General features: G+C 37.9%; 1 protein-coding gene across 1 annotated transcript; it reads left to right on the forward strand.

Annotated features, from left to right (window-relative positions):
* Positions 1-360: 360 nt before the first annotated feature.
* Positions 361-20028, forward strand: Tlr4 (toll like receptor 4). Its single transcript, XM_051163217.1, has 3 exons — positions 361-680; positions 5546-5712; positions 17636-20028. Exons 1-3 carry the CDS (start codon positions 591-593, stop codon positions 19887-19889), a joined length of 2511 nt encoding a protein of 836 aa, XP_051019174.1. The 5' UTR covers positions 361-590; the 3' UTR covers positions 19890-20028.
* The last annotated feature ends 1589 nt before the right edge of the window (positions 20029-21617 follow it).

A 21617-nucleotide genomic window follows, 5' to 3' on the forward strand; every position in this document is an offset into this window, starting at 1 on the left:
CAAACATGTACACATAGACAGGTAAGAGAAGAGATCAGAACACAGAACACGCGCTGACATCTTGATTCTGAGTTGTAGCCTTCAGCATTGTGAGAAAATACATTCCTTTAGTTTGAAACATCCCTTCTGTAGCGTGGAAGACTTAGAAGTGTAGCTGGAATAGTCTGACACCACTTTAAAAAAAAAAAAAAAAGCAGGAATGCGGATGTTCCTCCAGGCTTGTACACTGGCTAAAGGAGTATCTAGTTACTTGCCTGCATTCACCAAGCCCAGAGGTCATATGACTCCCTGGGATGAATGCCAGCTTCCTCTTGCTGTTTCTCTAACCGCCGGTCAGCAAACGCCCTCTCCTTCCTGTTCTCCTCTTCCTCCTCGGATGGGGCAGATAAATTCTAGAACAAAACCAAAAATGCTAATGTTGCCACTCTCACTTCCTCTCAGCCTTTAGGCAGAACGTCTTTCAATACAGTGCTTGCAGAGGGGCACCCACTGAGAGAGAAGAGGCTGGTGCCCCCGGGGACTCTGGCCTGCCACCGGTTCCAGTTCGTCATGCATTCTCAGGGCCTCCACTGGTTACAGAAAATGCCAGGATGATGCCTCCTTTGCTCCTGGCTGGGACTCTGATCATGGCATTGTTTCTCTCCTTCCTAAGACCCGAGAGCACGGCTCCCTGCATAGAGGTATGTGCCTTAATCGGCTCTTTTTCTGCTAGCCTCCCTTGTTTCTCAAAACTGTCCCCAGCTCAGAACTTCCTGCTGTGGGTTCTGGTTAGTTTATTTTGCACAAAGGAGCTAAACTAACCAAGAGCTCCAGAAGCAGTGGGAACAAAAAGACCCAGTATGAACAGGCAGATGGAGGCAGCGAGTGGTGTCTTGTTCCATTTATGACTTCTGACTCAGGACCAGAGACTTGAAATTCGTAAAACTGGTTTAAAGTCATTCTTCTGTGACCTGCCTAAGTGACTCCAAAGAAGTAACTGAGCCTCTCAGAGCCTCAGAGGGAGGAGGCTATCATTGGGATGTAAACTAAACAAATTATATTAATAATAAAAAAATTAACAAAACAAAGCAAAAGTCTTACTAGTGCTTACTAGAGGGCTTTAAGAAGACAGTTTCTGTGGGTACTCTGGACATGCAGCTTTTAGCAGTCATTCCTTCCTTTTCCAACTCAGATGAAAGTGGTTGTCATTTTTCTTTCTTATGAAGCATCTTTGAGGGATGGAGCAGTGGTTCAGCAGGTAGGGGCAGCTTCTGCCAAGCCTGATGACCTGTGTTCAGTTGCCAAGCCCCACAAGGTGGAAGCAGAGAATCTACTCTTTTAAGAACTCTGATGCTCCATATTTGACCACCTCCCCTTAGTGGGGAGGCCTGGTGGCACTCAAAGGAAGAATAAGCAGGGTACCAATATGAGATTTGATAGCCTATGACCATATAGTGGGGGAGGAGATTCCCCTCTGTCATAGACCTAGGGGAGGGGAACAGGGTAAAAGTGGGAGGGAGGGAGGAATGGGAGGATACAAATGATGGGATAACAACTGAGTTGTATCTGAATAAATTAATAAAATTAAAACTTAAAAAAATCAAATGTATACATCACAAAAAAAGAAAAAAAGTCCTCTGAGTTCCTAATGTCTGCCTTGGCAGGTATGTACATGCATGAACACACACACATACACACACACACACACACACACACACACACACACATACAAACACAAACACACACACATGAATACATGTAACAATTGAAAAAGTAAAAGAATTTCTTTAAAAATTGAAAGAATTGTCTAACTGGGATTTTTGGGATTCTGCAACTAATTCTAGAAGATAAAGATATGGGAGGGAGGAAGGGAAGGAGAGAGACAGAAAGAGACAGAAACAGAGACAGACAAAGCAGTGTAAAACATCAGCTAAAGCTACGACTCCCTTCCTGGTGAAATAATGACTACTGAGTAATCTGACTCATCATTATTTCTTGTTTTTTCACTGCACAGACTGGGCAATTGTCTTGGAAGCTCACAATAGAACTGGGCAAACAAGGAGGCAATGCAGGGTGAGGTAGGCCCAGAAGCTCAAGACAGGTGTTCTGAGTTAAGACTCATGGTGTTGACATAGGAGAAAATACTGTAACTTATAACAATGACTAACGCCTTGCCATCTCAGTGTCTTGTTTTCTGATTCCTCAGTTATATTGACAGAGATAAAGTTTCCAATCAGTGTCACACTGAGATAAAGTCCACTAGCCTTGGTGTCTACAGTATTCTGGGAACCCTCAAAGGCTGCCTGTTCTTTCCATAGGTCTGGTCCCAGTTTCCTTGGCCTTGTCTCTAGAGTTGATGACTAGTTTCCTAACTTACTTTCCTTTCGATAACTACACTTACTTTCTACTGTATTTGTTGTCATTGGTCCAGAGACTTGGATTTATCAAATTACTCCTTAATAACCTTTTGTTAATCCTTTGGTGTCCTGATGGTTGATTCGTCCCAGAGAGCCTTTGACTGTGTGTCCTACCCACACCATCTCTCCCCTGGATCAGCGCTCTCTTATAGTAAAATTATGAAATATTCAAATCTCCTAGTGGTCAAATAGAAAAATTAAGAAGAAGTAGATGAAGTTAGTTTTGGAGGTACTCTTTTGTGTAATCAAATATAATTCAACTGTTAAGATATTTTATATTCCATTTTTTTGTACAGAGTCTTAGACGATGAGCCATATTTTATGTTTACCATACATTTCTATTTATTTTAAGCATGTTTCACAGTTCCATTGCTGAGTGTGGCATATAGCAAACCCTGAAATATGCAGCTTTGATTTAAGGATTTATTTTTTCACTTTATGAAAATCTTTGGGTAAATGTGTGGTTTTTCTTGATAGCGTCATGTAGATCTTTGCCTTTAGCCTCATAGTATGCTTTTTCATCAGTCATATCATTTTGTATTTTTATCATTTATCCTGCCCTTTGTGTAGAATCCACAAGAGGCTAGTATCACTGCTTGCATTTGTTACTATGCACCTGGAGCTCAGTGACTGTCAACCTTCCTCATGCTCTGACCCTTTAATACAGTTCCTCAGGTTGTGGTGACCCAAGACCATAAGATTATTTTCATTGTTATTTCATAACTGTAACTTTGTTACTTTTTTAATCATAATGTAACTATGCGTAATTCAAAACAAATGGTATGTGACATCTGTGAAAGGATCATTTGACCCCCTAAATGCGTTGCAATCCACACATTGAGACCCACTGGCCTAGATCACAATATGTCTTCACTATGTATGTGTGAATCAAATGAGAGAATGGCTGCTGGACAACATCTAATGTCCATGGTCCAAGTCATCAAGTGTACAACATTTGAAAACTAATGTTGTAGGCAACACAAAATTGCCTGGCGATCACAATCTGTGAAGGAAATAAAAGGATGAGAGAAGAGTTTCTGCCTGGTATGTGACTCTATTAGATAAATTCTTTTCAAGGGTCCTATGATGAGTATCAGTTAAGCACATGTATGTGAAGGCACTGTATCTGTACAAATCCCCTGACTATGTGAGTGTTACTCCATCTCTTTTATTTTCTTCATCTTTAAAAGAGTTTTTAAATATTAATATAAAATACACAAGATCTAAGTAAAGTGCTAATAATGTGGTAAGGAATCAATACTAACCCATGATAATTAACATTAATATTTATCAGTTTCATTATAGCAAGCTTTGAGATAAGCTCTGATCATCTTAAGTCCTTTGAGAATTCTGTTGCTTTTAAATAAGAGAAAACAAAATTCACTGGGCTAAACAAAGCATTTTTTCTGAAAGAAATCATATAATTATCAAATTAGATGGAAGCTTAAGGTATAGGTTTTATAGTGAACATGAGAAAATAGATAAAATTAAGTGGGGACTGTGACAGCACAAAGCACTTGACCTAGAGTACTGTTTCCACCACTGGGATCCATGCACTCTAAGACTGCCTCTGATTCTTATACCAAGCTGTTAAAATCAATAAACTAAAGAAGCAAATGGCATTGTCAAAAAAATACAGTGGTAGCTAGGACATGTCTGGACATCTTTGTTGGTACTTTCCATGTGGCTGTAAATAATGAGGATAAGTAATTTGAATGACAATTTTATTGAAAGCAATGTACAAAAATACATGAATTTTATATAAAACTAGTAGTGTTCACTGAAGATAATATAAAAATATATGAGCAAAAACCGAAAAACTTTGTCCCACTCTCAGCATTCTTTAGTTCTTTGTATACAGTTAAGAACTCTTAAAAAAAAAAAAAAAAAAAAAAAAGAACTCTTGGGCTTCTTGCCGCATGAATTGTAGCATGTCTAGTTGCTGTCCTGAACATGTTAAGCACATGCTTAGTCAGTCATATTATTAGGACTTTATGGGTGTAGCTCTGGGAAACATTATCACAGTAAGCTTCCTGATCCTTTGGCTCTTACAATCTTTCAGCCTCCTCTTCTGCAGTGATTCCTGGGCCTTGGATGTGGGAGTTGTATTTTAAATGTATCTCTTGGGACTGGGCTCCAGAATCCTATATTTTGATTGATTGTCATTTTCTTTATTTTATTTCTTGTTGTTGCTATTGCTGTTTGAGAGCTAGTTTCTTTCTGTAGCCTTGGACACGATTGTTAGACCAGGCTGGCCTCAAACTCACAGAGAGCCTACCTCTGCCTCTCTGAGAGCTGGTATTACAGGTGTGCACCTCCACATCTGTCATTGTGGTTTTCTGTAATGGTCTCTGTTTATTGAGTGGAAGAAATAATCTTCCCCAAGGAAGAATCACACCAATTGGTGACAAAATCCAAATGGTCATCCCTGAAAATATATGTATGAATAATATTATACAAACTGAGCAGGTTGTCCTTCTATATGTCGGATTATATTTATATGCATAAATAAATATATATGTAGCAATTAATTAAAAAGATACCATGGATTTGAAAGAGGCAAAGAAAAAGGGGTAAGGGAGAATTTGAATGGAGGGAAGTGAAATGAAAGGAGAAATGATATAATCATAATCTCAAAAAATAAATTAATAATAAGAAAAAAACACCATTGTACCAAGTGGCACAGAACATCTGTTATAAAAACCAAGGTTTTCAGGCTTCAGAGTTCTTTAATACCTGATCCCATGGCTATCTCATTTAATCATATTTTTTGTAGTTGAAGGTTAACACATTGAGAATGCAGGAAATACATTTTTCTTCCTTGCATAGAGAATAAGACATTTTGTGAACATGAAGCGGTAGATAAAAGAAAGGAGAAGGATGGATGTGAGGCCATACATCTGTAATGCCAGCATTTGTGTGGGAGAGGCAGATAGATCAGTAATTCAATGTCATCTTTGGCTACATAGCAAATTGAAGGCCATACTGGGCTAAATGAGAACATGTTTCAAACAAAATAAAACAAACAAGTGAATGGATAGAAGGATGGGATGTCGACTGCCATGTGTATATGAGAGTTTCATCACCCCGTTATTTGTCTTTGTGAACATATGCAGTGGGAAAATACATTTACTGTGTGATATTTACAGGTGGAACCTAATATTACCTACCAATGCATGGAACAGAATCTCCACAAAATCCCTGACAACATTCCTTCTTCAACCAAGAACTTAGATTTGAGCTTCAACCCCCTGAAGACCTTAGGAAGCCATAGCTTCTCCAATTTTTCAGAACTTCAGTGGCTGGATTTATCCAGGTAATGAGTGAGCTATTATATGCTGCACAAAGTGAGATATTTATTTCTTACATCATTTGCACTCTTGGCTCAAAACGTAGCTAGTTTTAACTCAGCTTCCTTCACTCATTCACTAGGCAGATGTACTATTTGGTGTACATCCTTAGAGAAGCTACTTTTATTCACCAGGTTTCAGTTCGATGGAGAGGTAGATAAAAATATCTAGGGAAAATTCTACATTAAACTATGTCATCAGCTATTTACGGACCACATCTTATATGCTGCATTCTAAACCACAGAAAAAGAATTTATAAATACATAACCCATACCCCTAATTATTAAGAAGAATATATATCATCTTAAATTAGTTAATAAGTAAAAATCTTGCCCTCATTATTGAGCACATAGCATGAATCCAACAAATGTTAACCAACAGGTGTTTTACAACAGTAAGTTATGAAATATGTGTAAATAAAGGCAACAAATCGTGTTGTTTGGAAGAGGTGCTGTTTTGTTATCTGTGGGAGGGAATCACGAAAGATTTTAGATGTGAATAAGTGCAGAAGATGATTGGAATATTAAAGGTAGAATAGAGAGTAGAGAATGAGAAAAATATTACCTCTGAAGAAATGTGGGTTCCTTTCTCTGGGAGGCTGGCCTGAGAATCTGGTCACAGAGTTTTCTTCAGCCTTCTGGGGGATAGCTGAAGAAGACTTTGCCCTGAGAACCAGTCACAAAGAAGGCCTTCTGGGCAGGGAAGGAGCTCAGGACAGCTACACTCAGCCAGGGTTGAGACAATGGAAATCTATATCCCTTCCAGAGGGGAAAGCCAGATAACTGACCGACAGCACTTTATTAAAATAAAGACAGTCAAGAGTCATATAACTACATTTTAATTCACTAAGCTTAATGATAAAAGAATGACAAGGACAGAGATCTACTGAGGGAGAAATGGGGAGTGTGCTGCCAAACCTTCCAACCTCTGGGTTCTTAAACCAAGGCTACCTGAATAGCAGTAGACACAGCCAGGACACCTCCTGGGGCTTGTCTCCAGGGCATCTTTGATGTTTTTCTTTGAAGAGCCAGCTTTTGACCTCTTTTGTGTGGGTTGGGGTCTGCTAGGAACTAGCTTTTTAATGCATTTGGGTCTGGTGGGTTGTTATCAGCAGGGGGGTCCGCTCACCTCTATCCAAGCACTAAGCTTACCAGGAGGGAGTGTCTCCTCCACTTCCAGACAAGGGTCCACAAAGAAAGATGCCAAGGGTCCAAGAAAAATATCTGCTTTGGGCAAGACACAGTTGCTGACATTGTCTTCTCTGATTCAGGGCAGCATACCATTTGCCGGAACACATAAAATTTTAACCAATATTTTAGATGAGAAGTGAAATAGTGTTTATTGGTTAAATATGTTCTTTGGCAATTTTGTACATCTTAATTCCCTCTTACCCCTATTCATTTTGACTCCTCCCAACAGGTCTGCATTCTAAATTCATATCTTTTTGTTTATCCAGGTTCTCAGTGTGGCCATAGTAAGGCCTAGCTATTGGAGCCTAGTAAACTCAACAATTTAATAAACAGTTAATAAACAATGACTGTCTTTCCATAGGAAGGTCTACTGAAGGTAACTGCAAGTGTTGTGGGATCAAATTTGCAATGACTGTGTCATGCCCCACAGATAGCACCTCTTTTCCCTGTCTTATGTCTCTTACACTTCTCCTTCTTCTTCTTCTTCTTCTTCTTCTTCTTCTTCTTCTTCTTCTTCTTTTCTCTCTTTCTCTCTCTCTCTGTTATTCACTTTACATCCCACTTATATCTCCTTTCCTTCTCTCATCACAGTCAAACCATCCACCCTCTACCTCCATTTCTCCCTCCCTCACCTTCTTCTCAAAGAAAGGACTAAGTACATCCTCTTCTTTTGAGGCCAGACATGGCTATTCAGCTAGAAGAAAGTGATCCAGCAGCAGGTAACAGAGTCCATGTCAGGGATAACCACTGCTCCAGTTGCTAAAGAACCCAGATGAAGACTGAGCTGTCCATCAGTTCCATAAGTGTAGGGAGCCTGTATTTAGGCTGGTGGTTCAGTCTATGTGTGTTCCCATGGGCTTAGGTTAGTTGACTCTGTTGGTCTTCTTGGGCAGTTCTTGTCATCTCTGGGTCTTTCTATTCTTCCCCCCAACTCTTCCACAAGATTCTCATATCTCTGTCTAAAATTTGACTGTGGATCTCAGCATCTCTTTTGATACATTGCTGGGTGGAGCCTGTCAGAGGACACTTAGCTTGGATTATGTCTGCAAGCATAGCAGAGTATTATTAATAGTGACAGTGGTTGGCTCTCTCCCAGGGGTGGGTCTCAAATTGGGCCAATCATCGGTTGGCCATTTCTTTAAACACTTCTCCATCTTTATTCCTGCCCATCTTGTAGGCAGGGTAAATTTGGGGTCAAAAGTTTTGTAGGTGGGTTGGTGTCCCCTTACCTGCAATGGAGGCCATATCCCTAGGTGTTAGGAGTCTCAACTAGAGTCACCCCTTATCCTCCCAGGAGCCTGCCCTGTTGATGGTTTCCAGCTTGTCCCAGGGATCTCCTCCTACATCTGCTTCCCATCTCTCTCTCAACCCTACCTTCTTCTACCCCCACTTTCCCATAACTGGTCCCTTCCTCATTCCCCCCACCACCACACCGTCTCCCACTCAGTTTGCTCTCTTCATCTACTTCTGATGTCTATTTTATTTCCACTTATGAATGAGATTCAAGATTCCTCCCTTGGGCCCTCCTTTTTACTTACCTTCTTAGGGTTTGTGGACTTTGATATGGTTATCCTGTACTTTATGGCTAATATCCTCTTATAAATGAGTACATATCATGTGTGTCTTTTTTGGTCTGGGTTACCTCACTCAAGATGATCTTTTCTAGTTTCATCCATTTACCTACAAACTTCATGAATTCCTTGTTTATAACATCTGAGTAGTATTCCATGTGTAAATGCCATAATTTCTTTATCCATTCTTCACTGAGGGACATATAGGTTGTTTCCATTTTCTGGATATTATGAACATAGTTGAGCAAATGTCATTGTGGTGTATTGGAGTATCTTTTGAGTATATGCTCAGGAGAAATATGTCTTGGTCTTGAGGTAAAGCTATTCTTTATTTTCTGAGAAAGCACCAAATTGATTTCCAAAGTAGTTGTACAAGTTTGTACACCCAACAGCAATGAAGAAGTGTTCCTTTTACACCACATCTTGTCCAGGATGTGGTCTCATTTGAGTTTTTTATCTTATGCATTCTGACAGTGTTAGATGGAATATCAGAGTTGTTTGATTTCCATTTTACAGATGACTAAGGACATTGGACAGTTCTTTAAGTGCTTTTCAGTCATTAGAGATTCCTCTGTTGAGAATTCTCAATTTAGTTTTATGCCCCATTTTTAAATAAAATTATTTGGTTTGTTGGTGCTTAATTTTTTGAGTTTTCTATATATTTTGTATATCAGCCCTGTGCAGGATATAAGATTAGTGAATATTTTTTCCCAATCTGTTGGCTGCCATTTTGTCCTATTGATGGTGTCCTTTGCCTTACTGAAAGAAGCTGTTCTGTTTCATAAGGTCCCATTTATTGTTTATCATAGTGCCTGAGTTGTTGGTGTTCAATTCAGTAATTGTCTCCCGTACCAATGCTTTTAAACATTTTTCCCACTATTAGATTTAGTTCATCTGGTTTTTTTTTTTTTTTAAAGTCTTTGATCCACTTGGACTTGTTTTGTGCAGGGTGATAAATATGAATTTATTTCCATTGTTCTACATGCAGAAATCCAGTTAGAATAGCAGCATTTGTAGAAGATGCTTTCTTTTTTCCATTGTATGGGTTTGGGTTCTTTGTTAAAACTTAAATGTCCATAGGTATATGAGTTTATTCTGAATTTGATTCTTTCCATTGATCAGCCTATTTGTTTTTTATGCCAATATGAAGTGGTTTTTATTATTACTGCTTTGAAGTAATAATAAATCAGGGATGGTGAAACCTCGAAAAGTTTTTTGTTCTACATGGCTGTTCTCCCTATGTTGGGTTTTTATTTTTCCATATGAGTTTCTCTTTAGGTCTGTTAAAAATTGTGGTGGAGTTTTGATGGCAAAGACATTAAATCTGTAGAGTACTCTTGGTAAGATGGCCATTTTTACTATGTTAATCCTACCAATCCATGAGCATGGGACATCTTTCCATCTTCCAATAATCTTCACTTTCTCTCTTCAGAAACTTTAAGTTCTTGTCATACAGGTCTTTCACTTGTTTAGAGTTTCACCAAGGTACTTTATATTATTTGTGGTTATTGTGAAAGGTATTGTTTCTCTAACTTCTTTCTCAGTATGTTTATAGAAGAGGGCTATTGATTTGTTTTTTGAGTAAATGTTGTATCCAGCCACTTTGTTGAAGGTATTTATCAGCTTTAGAAGGTCTCTGGTAGAATTTTAGGGGGTAACTTATATATAGTATCATTCTATCTGCAAATAATGATATTTTGACTTCTTCCTTTCTAGTTTTTATCCCCTTGATCTCCTTTAGTTGTCTTACTAGAACTTCAAGTACTATGTTGAATAGATTTAGAGGGAGTGAACATCCTTGTCTTTTCCCAGATTTTAGTGGAATTGCTTTAAGTTTCTCTGCATTTAACTTGATATTGCCTCTTGCCTTGCAACATATTGCTTTTATTATGTTTAGGTATGGGCCTTGTATTCCTGGTCTCTCCAAGACTTTTATCATGAAGGGGTGTTGGATTTTGTCAAAGATGTTTTCAGCATCTATTGAGAGGGTCGTATGATTTTTTCTTTCAGTTTGTTTATATGGTGTTTTATATTGATGGATTTTTCTATGTTGAACCATCCCTACATCCTTGGGATAAAGCCTACTTGATCATAGTGGATGATGATTCAATGTGTTCTTGGAATCTGTTTGTGAGTATTTTTGCATCAAAGTTCACAAAGGATATTGGTCTGAAATTCTCTTTCTTGCTTGAATCTCTGTGTGGCTTATGTTTTGGGGTGACTGTTGCTTCATAGAATGAGTTTGATAATGATTCTTCTGTTTCTATTTTGAGGAGTACTGGTATTAGCTCTTCTTTGAAAGTCTGGTAGAATTCTGTGCTAAAACAATCGGTCCTTGGGCTTTTTTGTTTGTTTGTTTTTTGTTTTTGTTTTTGTTTTTGTTTGGGAGGCATTTAATTATGGTTTCTATTTCCCTAGGGATTATAGGACTACTCAGATTGTTAAGTGGAATTTATCAAGAAAATTGTCCATTTCATTTAAAATTTCTGCTTTTGTGGCATGTAGGCCTTTGAACTAAGACCAAATGATTCTCTGAATTTCCTAAGAATCTGTTGTTGTGTCCCACTTTTCATTTTGGATTTTGTGAGTTTGGATATTATTTCTATTCTTTTTAATTAGTTTGGCTGAAGGGTTGTCTATCTTGTTTAATTTCTCAAAGAATCAGCTTTTAGTTTTGTTAATTCTTTGTATTGTTTTCTTTGTTTCTAATTTATTTATTTCAGGCCTGATTTTGATTGTTTCTTCCCATCTATTCCTCTTTGGTATGTTTGTTTCTTTTTGTTCTAGAGATTTTAGGTGTGCAGTTAAGTTGCTGTATAAAATCTCTCCAACTTCTTTATGTAGGTGCTTAGGGCTATGAACATTCCTCTTAGCACAATTTTAATTGTGTCCCATAAGTTTTGATATGTTATGCCTTCATTCTATTTAGTCCTATAAAGACTTTAATTTCTTTCTTTATTTCTTCCCTGACCCAGTGGTCATTGAGTAGAGTTGTTCAGTTTCCATGAGTTTGTAAGATTTCTATTGTTTCTGTTGTTGTTGAAGCCCAGCTTTAATCCATGGTGGTCTGATAGGATACAGGGGTTATTTCAATCTTCTTCGATCTGTTGAGGCTTGCTTTGTAATGGAGTATGTGGTCAGCTTTGCAGAAGGTTCCATGTGCTGCTGAGAAGAAGGAATATTTTTGTGTATGTTTCCGTGAAATGTTCTAGATGTCTGTTAGGTCCATTTGATTCAATATATCAGTTAGTTTCAGTATTTCTCTGTTTAGTTTCTGTCTCCTTTACTTGTTTATTGGTGAGAGTGATGTGTTGAAGTCTCCCAGTCAATGTGGGGGTTCAATGTGTGATTTAACCATCAGTAATATTTCTTTTATGAATATGGGTACCCTTGCATTTGGGGAAAAGCTGTTCACAACTGAGACATCTTCTTGGTGTATTTTTCTTTCAATGAGTATGAAGCATCCTTCCCCATCTCTTTTGATTACTTTTGGTTGAATGTCTATTTTATTAGCTATTAAAATAGCTACTCCTGCTTTATTTTGGATCTCTTTACATGGAGGACCTTTTTGTGTGTGTGTGTTTATATGTATGTAATTGTCTGGGTTTCGCTTCTGTTGTTTTTGCTTGTGAGAAATTATTTATTTCCTGTCTTCTCTTGGGTATAACCCTCCTTGTGTTGTAATTTTCCTTCTAGTATCCTCAGTAGGGTTGGGTTAGTGGAAAGATATTGTTTAAATTTGCTTTTGTTGTGGAATACCTTGTTTTCTCCATTCATGGTGATTCTGGGCAGGCATCTGTGATCTCTTAGAGACAACATGATATCTACCTAGGCCTTCCTGACTTTTAATGTCTCTGTTGAGAAGTCTGGTATAATTCTAATAGGTCTGCTTTTTATATGTTACTTGGCCCTTTTCCCTTACTGCTTTTAATATTTTTTTTTTTTATTCTGTACATTTAGTGTTTTGGTTATTATTTGGTAGGAGGATTTTCTTTTTAGGTCCAATATGTTTGGATCTCTGTAAACTTATTGTATGTTTATAAGCATCTCTTTCTTTTTCTTTTATGATTTTATTGATATTTTCTGGACTTTTGAGCTGGAATTTTCTCCTTCTTTTATTCCTATTATTCTTAGGTTTGGTATTTTCATAGTGTCCCAGATTTCCTGGATGTTTTATGTTAAAAGTGGATATTATCCCAACACAAATGTCCTCTGAGAAACTCCACCAAGAGGCAAATTGGGACAGATGCTGGGACTCACTGCTGGACTCCAAAAGGAGCATTGAGAGAGAGAGATGGAAGAATCCAAAGGGTTCAGAAGCCCCACAAGGAGACCATAAAGGCTGTCAGATATGGATGGGGTAGGGGAGCTCACAAACTGTTGCACCAACCAAGCACAATGCATACAGTAAACCTAAACCCCCTGACAAGAGCTGGCCATTGGAGAGTTCATTCTCTATGGTTGTGGGGAGAGTGTGGACTGAGTCTGACATAAACTCTGGTGCCCCCAATTTGATTATTTTCCCTTGGTGGCACACAGAGGAAGGGAAAGTATGCTATCTGGATAAGACCTGATATGCTGTGGCCGTATGGTAGGCGAGGAAGTCCTCTTCTGTCAGAGCTCTAGGGGATGGGCAGAAGGTCTAGGGGAGAGAGCAGAAGAGGAAGGGAGGTTGGGAGTGGGAAGATACAAGTGAGGGAATAACATTCAGGATGTAATCTGAATAAAGTATAATAAATTAAAATTTTAAAAATAAGTTTTTTAGATTTAGCATTTTCTTTGGCTGATGAATCAATTTCTTCTATTATATCTTTTACTCTTGAGAGTGTCTCTTCCATTTTTTTGCATTCTCTTAATGATGCTTCTATTTGTAGTTCCTATTCTGTTTTCTAGGCTTTCCATCTCCAGTATTTTTTCAGTTGTGTTTTCTTTAATGTGTCTATTTCCATTTTCAAGTCTTGAGCCTTTTTATTCATTTCCTTCTCCTGTTTGATTGTATCATCCTATATTTCTCTGAGTGATTTATTTTCCTCTTTTAAGACCTCTATCATTTTAATAACATTATATTTAAGATGTTTTCTCTCTACTTCATGTGTGATAGGATATCCAGTGCTTACTGTGTTAGGATAGTTGGGTTCCAGTGGTGCCATATGGGTTTTGTGCTTATGTTCTTACACCGACCTCTAGCCATCTTATTGTCACTGGTGTTGGCAGACCTGAAGGTCCCTGATGGTAGTAGGCCTCTGGGATTGCAGGCACAGCTGGTGGTCCCCCTATGGTAGCAGTTCTCTAGTTTTCCTGTATGGGATCAGACCTCCTGGGATACAGGTAGAACTGGTAGTCCCTGATTGCATGTAGAGATGGGGCCTGGTAGTCTCTGATGGCTGATGGTCTTTGGGATTGCAGGTAAGGATGGGGCCCAGGAAACAGTGTGTGTAGGGGAAATGGACTACACTGCTGCTGGTAGGCTCCAGCAGGCTAGGAATGGGATCTTTCGTTTCTGTCTGTTCTTTCTTACTCAGTGTTATCTGATCCTTAGAGGATGTGCTATAAATATCCATTTTAGGGCTGAGCAGAGAAGTATTGTTCTTTTTTTCAGCAACTTGCACATCTAATAATATCTGCATTCATTACTGTTTACTATAAAGAGAAGTGACATTTGTTGATGGGTATATATATATAATTTTTACACAGAAGTCTTGTACCATTGCTAATTTAACTAAACCAAATAATCACCCTCCCCACACATCAAACATCAGGGCCATAGACCTCTCTAATTGATGTTTTTTTTGTTTTTTGTTTTTTGTTTTTTGTTTTTTGTTTTTTTTACCATGTTAACAGTACTATCCTTGGATAACCTCTTGTGGGATGGGACAAAAACCTAATCTAAGAAAGATTTGTTACCCTTAGAATAGTTATGCTGGCATTTCACCACAGGATATATCTTGCTTCGTAGACTAGCATTAGAGTTTATTGGGTTCATAGCTGGCTAAGACCATTAATGTCTTTTCTTTCACAGGAGCCTTCATGGCACCTTCCTGCTGAAATCTGACCAGCAGAGAGGGAACTTTACAGCTTAACTTCATCTTTACATCAGCGTGTTGTAATGACCATGGGCATCCTTAAATTTTGAAGTAAAAAAATACCTTATTTTTCCTGCAATGTGTGTTAAACTACAGGAGTATTTAATATTTTTATTCTAAAATTTCTTGATAAAAAAAATAACAGTATTAAAAGACTTCTGCAAAGCAGTCATTATTGTTAAAAAATTAGCCGCTACCCAGTGTATGCTGTTCTTTACTTGGGTATTGATATAGTATTTCAAAGGGGGAGGCATCAACTCTGTAGGGAGAAGCAGAATGAAACCCATTCTTCCTCCAACATTTACAACCATATGACCTGTTGCAGGTAATTTTCACAGAATCTCAATTTTCACTCCTATTAAAAGAAAATGATAAATCTCCCTCTAAGGTTAAATGTTATTAAATGATGTATGTACTAAAATTATTTAGTGCGGTTTACAAGTTTTAAAATGCTATTTTAATAATCCACGTAGATTGTACACTTTAGTTTTCTCAAGAAGATTTGAAGGAAACTAAGATAGATAGGCAGGTTAAAAAAATCAACAGAATAAACTCTTCTTAATAATGAGGACATAGTTTCTCATCCTATATAATAGAACATTGATCTACAGTACAATGTAAGAACATTCCTTAAAGACTTTGAATGTGTGCTCAGAAAGAAATCAAGTTTCTCATCCCTTACCTCACAGAACAATTTGCATTAGAGCAGAACAGACAAGCTATTCCCTGTGCCTTCCCACTGGGTGACTAATGTGTAGTAACTAAACAGGGCTCCAAAAAAAAAAAAAAAAAAAAAAAAAAAAAAAAAAAAAAAAAAAACCAATTTGAAATAGACCAGATAGTCTTCAGTTTTTCTGTAGAAACATATATGTATATATGTATTTTTTTGTATACAGCTAAGAAAACTGGGCTTTAAAGGATCTGAGTGATTTATCTCAAGTAATATTGCTTAGCTCAGCTGACTAGAGTCAAGATCACCGCTCTTGCTTCCAAGTTCAACGTTTTTTCACTCTATCATTTCATTTCTTTAAAGCTATGAGCTCAATACTATGGAGTAGAAACAGAAAAAAAATTTCCCCCATCTTCTATATATGGCAAGATATGTATATGCTTATGGGCTTTGAAATCATAACTGAAAGAGGGAACTTGAGAAAGAATAAAACTCAATTTTCTCATTTAGAAGTGGGATGATGGAAACCCAAAGAAAATAATGGGTTCCAAAGATCACACTGGGAGAGAAAGAAGCATAGACACAGCTAACTCTGGCTACGTGGCCTCCTCTACCAGAATTCTTTTTCTTATACCCCCACCATTTTTGAAATTACCATTAAATAAATAAAGCACAAACCAAAATGATTTTATTTCCTACAAATATTCCAAAAAGAATAAGAAAAGTGATAGTTATTGCACAAGTTAGTTGGGCTAGATTTGGAAACGTGTCGTTTGTTAAGTGTATCTGGCATACATCTGCAATGAAGTCTACCATGCATCACTGTTGGCTGCACATGAGTTCTGTTGTGAGCTTGCTCCTATGAATGCTATATATAGTTCAACTTACATTTATCTTGTGATAAAATTCAGAACCTTTTATTGGGCTTGTGAATCTCTATTTTATTGAAATCCACTCTGTCCACAAAATTATGTTAGTCTTCCTATTTCCTTTGTTGCCCTTCAGCCACAGAGACTGTGTTGTGGCTCATCCAGATGGCAGGCCTGCTGCCTACTATTGCTTTTGGATCTGCTGTTTACTTCACCTATTCTTCACATTCACTCCTATTTATCAATAAAATTTCCGCTTAAATAGTCTCAGTGAAGTCTGCTTTCATCCTATGAGAGAGGATCAATTCCTTTGATGTGCACATTCATGGGCCACTACCTTCTTCTTCCACAAAACTTACTCATGTCACCAATTATTAATATTTACCTGTGATAATGACAGATTTCAAATATCTAACTGTCATATATGAGTAACATTTTGTAAACATTAATGCCATCCTTGACACTTGGCACTTACAATTATTTGTGTCTTTGAAAGTGATGTTCTTCAGTCATTTATCATTACTAACAACTAATGACCATTCATATCTTCTATACCTATTGGATGAACAAGCAGGACTATGTGTGGAAAGAAATACCTAAACTTAATCTAAGGTTCTTACATATTCTGTCCAACAGTATGTGCCAAGTAGTTGATCTTGACTTGATTTCTTTATGAAGGATCTGCTGCCCTATATAGTCTGATAGTTTATCACTGTGGCCAGTGTGAAATGCTGACTCTGCAGAGCTTTTTACCTGCTTACACCATTGTCATCTGCCTTGCTTTGTATATTTGTCTCTTTACAATAACGTGGCATATCATATCTGTTTGTACTGAATATGAAATTGCTCAGACATGGCAGTTCCTGTACAGCCACTCTGGCATAATATTCATTGTCCTGGAGAAGATGGAGAAGTCCCTGTTGAGGCATCAGGTGGAGTTGTATCGTCTTCTCAGCAGGAACACCTACCTAGAGTGGGAGGACAGTGCCTTGGGGAGGCACTGTTATGATAATATAAAGTCTTTTTTTTTTTTTTGTCAACAAATATCAACTTGGATTTATTCTGCTTTCTTGTACAAGCCTTGAATTCATTGCTAATTTGAAACCAGATAACAAATTTTATATTTCTCAAATAAGTCTATGAAAATAATGAACATTTTATTGTACAGTAAGCCATTGATTTATATGAGCTCATGAGGTTTATACTTTTTTCAATTCTAAATATGAATGTAATTCCTGATTGTGTCATGGTTTCTCTTGCTTTAGGAAGTTTATTTTCTACATGTATAAGAATATAAATGTATATGTAAAAAATAAAAAAAATGTTTAATTAGGAAAAAGAGAGGTAGGAATCCTTTGGAGTGAGCCCTGGAAAGATGGGAACAAAAAGAAAAGAAAAGTATTTGTGACAAACCTTAATTATTTTTAGAGGCACAAACTGTAATAATGCTTTAATAGAAAGTCTTATTAAGCAAAAATATATAATTGGTATCTCTTTTTCCCATAGGTGTGAAATTGAGACAATTGAAGACAAGGCATATCATGGCTTACACCAGCTCTCAACCTTGATACTGACAGGGAACCCTATCCAGAGTTTATCTGTGGGAAGTTTTTCTGGACTATCAAGTTTAGAGAATCTTGTGGCTGTGGAGACAAAACTGACTTCTCTAGAGAGCTTCCCTATTGGACAACTTATAACCTTAAAAAAACTCAGTGTAGCTCACAATCTGATACATTCCTTCAAATTACCTGAATATTTTTCTAATCTGATCAACCTAGAACACTTGGACCTTTCTAATAACTGTATTCAAACAATTTACCACAAAGACTTGCAAGTTCTACGTGAAAATCCCCAGCTCAATCTCTCTTTAGATCTGTCTTTGAACCTAATTGACTTCATTCAGCCTCGATCCTTTCAAGGAATTAGGCTCCATGAACTGACTCTAAGAAGTAATTTTAATAGCACAAATGTAATGAAAACTTGCATTCAAAACCTGGCTGGTTTACAAGTCCATCGGTTGATCTTAGGAGAATTTAAAAATGAAAGGAATGTGGAAAGCTTTGATAACTCTGTCATGGAAGGACTGTGCAATGTGGCCATTGATGAGTTCCGATTAGCATATGCAAATCACTTTTCAGAGGATGTTACTGAGTTTCGTTGCTTGGCAAATGTTTCTGCAATGTCTTTGGCATATGTGTATTTAAAACACCTAGAATATATGCTTACACCTTTTAAATGGCAATCCTTAGCAATTTTTAAATGTAAGTTTAAGCAGTTTCCACATCTGGAACTACCCTTTCTTAAAAGATTGATTTTAGCTAGCAACAGCGGGGCTACCAGTTTTACAGAAATGTATCTGCCAAATGTCACATTTCTTGATCTCAGTGGGAATGGCCTGAGCATTATGAGTTGCTGTTCTTACTCCGATTTGGGAACAAACAGCCTGAAACACTTGGACCTCAGCTTCAATGGCATCATCAGCATGAGCACAAACTTCCTGGGTCTAGAAGAGCTGCAGTACCTGGATTTTCAGCATTCCACTTTAAAAAAGGTCTCAGAATTCTCAGTGTTCTTATCCCTTGAAAAACTCCGTTATCTTGACATCTCTTATACTAACACCAAAATTGGCTTTGATGGCATATTTCATGGCTTGACCAGTCTCAACACCTTAAAAATGGCTGGCAATTCCTTCAAAGATGACACGCTTTCAAATGTCTTCACAAACACAACAAACTTGACATTCCTGGATATTTCTAGTTGCCAATTGCAACAGGTGTCTTGGGGGGTGTTTGACACACTCCATAGGCTTGAGTTACTAAACATGAGTCACAACAACCTACTGTTTTTGGATCCATCTCATTTTAAACAGCTGTACTCCCTCAAGACTCTCGATTGCAGTTTCAATCACATACAGACAGCCAAAGGAATACTGCCACATTTTCCAAAGAGTCTAGCCTTTTTAAATCTTACTAACAATTCTATTGCTTGTACATGTGAACATCAGAACTTCTTGCAGTGGGTCAAGGACCAGAAGCTGTTTGTGGTGAACGCTGAACAAATGACATGTGGAACACCTGTAGAGATGAAGGACTCTCTGGTGTTGGATTTTAGGAATGCCACATGTTATATGCACAGGACCATCATCAGTGCATCAGTGATCAGTGTCCTTGTGGTATCCACTATAGCATTTCTGATCTACAAATTCTATTTTCACCTGATACTTATTGCTGGTTGTAAAAAGTATAGCAGAGGTGAAAGCATCTATGATGCCTTTGTCATCTACTCAAGCCGGGATGAGGACTGGGTGAGAAATGAGTTGGTAAAGAATTTAGAAGAAGGGGTGCCCCCATTTCAACTCTGCCTTCACTACAGAGACTTTATTCCTGGTGTAGCCATCGCTGCCAACATCATTCAGGAAGGCTTCCATAGGAGCCGGAAGGTTATCGTGGTGGTGTCTAGACATTTTATCCAGAGCCGCTGGTGTGTCTTTGAATACGAGATTGCTCAGACATGGCAGTTTCTGAACAGCCACTCTGGCATCATATTCATTGTCCTGGAGAAGGTGGAGAAGTCCTTGTTGAGGCAACAGGTGGAATTGTATCGCCTTCTCAGCAGGAACACCTACCTAGAGTGGGAGGACAATGCTCTGGGGAGGCACATCTTCTGGAGAAGACTCAAAAGAGCCCTGTTGAATGGAAAATCTTGGAATCCAGAGGAAAAAGGAGAGGAAGAAAACAATCAACAAGATACAGCAACTTAGACCTGAGGAGGACAAATCCCTGGGTCCAGTACTCATTCTGTTTACCAATACTATTATGGATTACCTCAGGATCTGCTGTGGACAGGTATCCCACCCTCACCAAGTACTACAAGGCTGGTAACATCATGGACCTTTCAGAACAGATGAAACACTGTACTATTTTAGGAGTGTGCTTTAACCAACTTGAGCAAAGAATCGTAATCTAGGAAGGAAGTCAACCCCTATCTTACCAACTGAAGAAGAGGCTAAGCGCCAATGAGATCAGAAAGGGGCATTAGTCTTCTGTTGGCATTTTGAATATAAAGTAAACCATGTACTATGTTTCAACTGTCTTAGAAGAGTTTTGGTAGTTTCAACTAGACTGAATGCCTGCTTAGTTCCTCCTACCCCACTGGCTCTTTTTGAGTGCCCCTGATTCAAATCTCATCTTCCATTTTACTTCATTTTCTTTTGTACCTAATTCTTCAAGAAAAATGATTAACACATGCTCACAGAGATCCTGGCCAATACGTAGTATGCTGTATTTCTTAAATAAAAATTCCTAATATGCTTTCATTTTTATAAATTCAGTTGTCGTATTTCATGCCATGACAATAAACTCATATCATAAATAAAATTGCTAGAGATATGCTAGGAATGTCCATATTTAACTACAATTTTTCAAGGAAGTGTGTAATATATACTCTGTCACTTTGTCACCGAGTGTCATTCTTAAATTATTACCTACTAAATTATGGATGTCACAGAGCCAGTGTTAAAAATAATTTGCTTGATAGGGATATTTTTAATATAGGGAGAATAGTGGAGAGGAGTGCCAGAACAAAAATCATAACTTGGTCATTTCTTCTTGACAATTACAGAATATAGACCCTCACATACCTAAGTGACAACACTAGATGTGCTGCAATTGATGTTCCTTTTCAATAAGAATGCTTTTTGATGGACTGGTAGATCCCTTCATAAAGTCATGAAGATCTGAGATCTTTTCCCTTCCGCTTCCCCATTGCTGGACATATTTGGGAGATGGGTGAATGTTGGGAGTATACATTGCTGCTATCACTTTATTCCAGTCAGGATAAACACTGTATATATAATGGCAGGTGCACAGTGGTGTGTGTGTGTGTGTGTGTGCGTGCACATGCGCGTGCATGTGTGTTTAAAGTTAAGGGGAAATAGATCACAGGACACGTATATATTATCGATGGGGATAGTTGAGACATTACAGAGTAGTGTGGAGGTTTCTTTGCTGCAGGATATTTGATCAACACTATCAACTACAAGACTGTGTTGTTTACAGGGGAATTTTTTCTAGTTACAGTGAGGCTCATCCACAGTGCATACCTTTAATCCAAGAGCTTTCTGTTTGAATGAAATGAAGCCAACCCTAGGTCAAGAGGCAGAAAAAGCAATCAGTTGACAGGGAGTGAACACAGAAAGAAAACCAAGCAGAGTAAGGAGAAGTCAAGAAGACGGATAGAGAAATGAACAGGATATAAAGGGAAGGACTTAAGTTTGAGGTTTTTAGCGGGAAGATGGCTCTTTCCTTTTGGGAAGCTCACTTTTGTGCTTTCTCTGTTTCTCCAAGCTAGCAGGCTTTCACCCTAGCGTCTGGCTCCCAAGTTTTTCATTGTTAAAATAAAATGTTTAAGATTTTGCCAAAAATAACATTTCATGGTAAAGGAAATAAAAATAGAAATATTATAAGATGCAGCAATAAAGATTTCCAAA

The sequence above is a fragment of the Acomys russatus genome, chromosome 2 (genome assembly GCF_903995435.1).
Source record: "Acomys russatus chromosome 2, mAcoRus1.1, whole genome shotgun sequence".
NCBI lineage: Eukaryota > Metazoa > Chordata > Mammalia > Rodentia > Muridae > Acomys > Acomys russatus.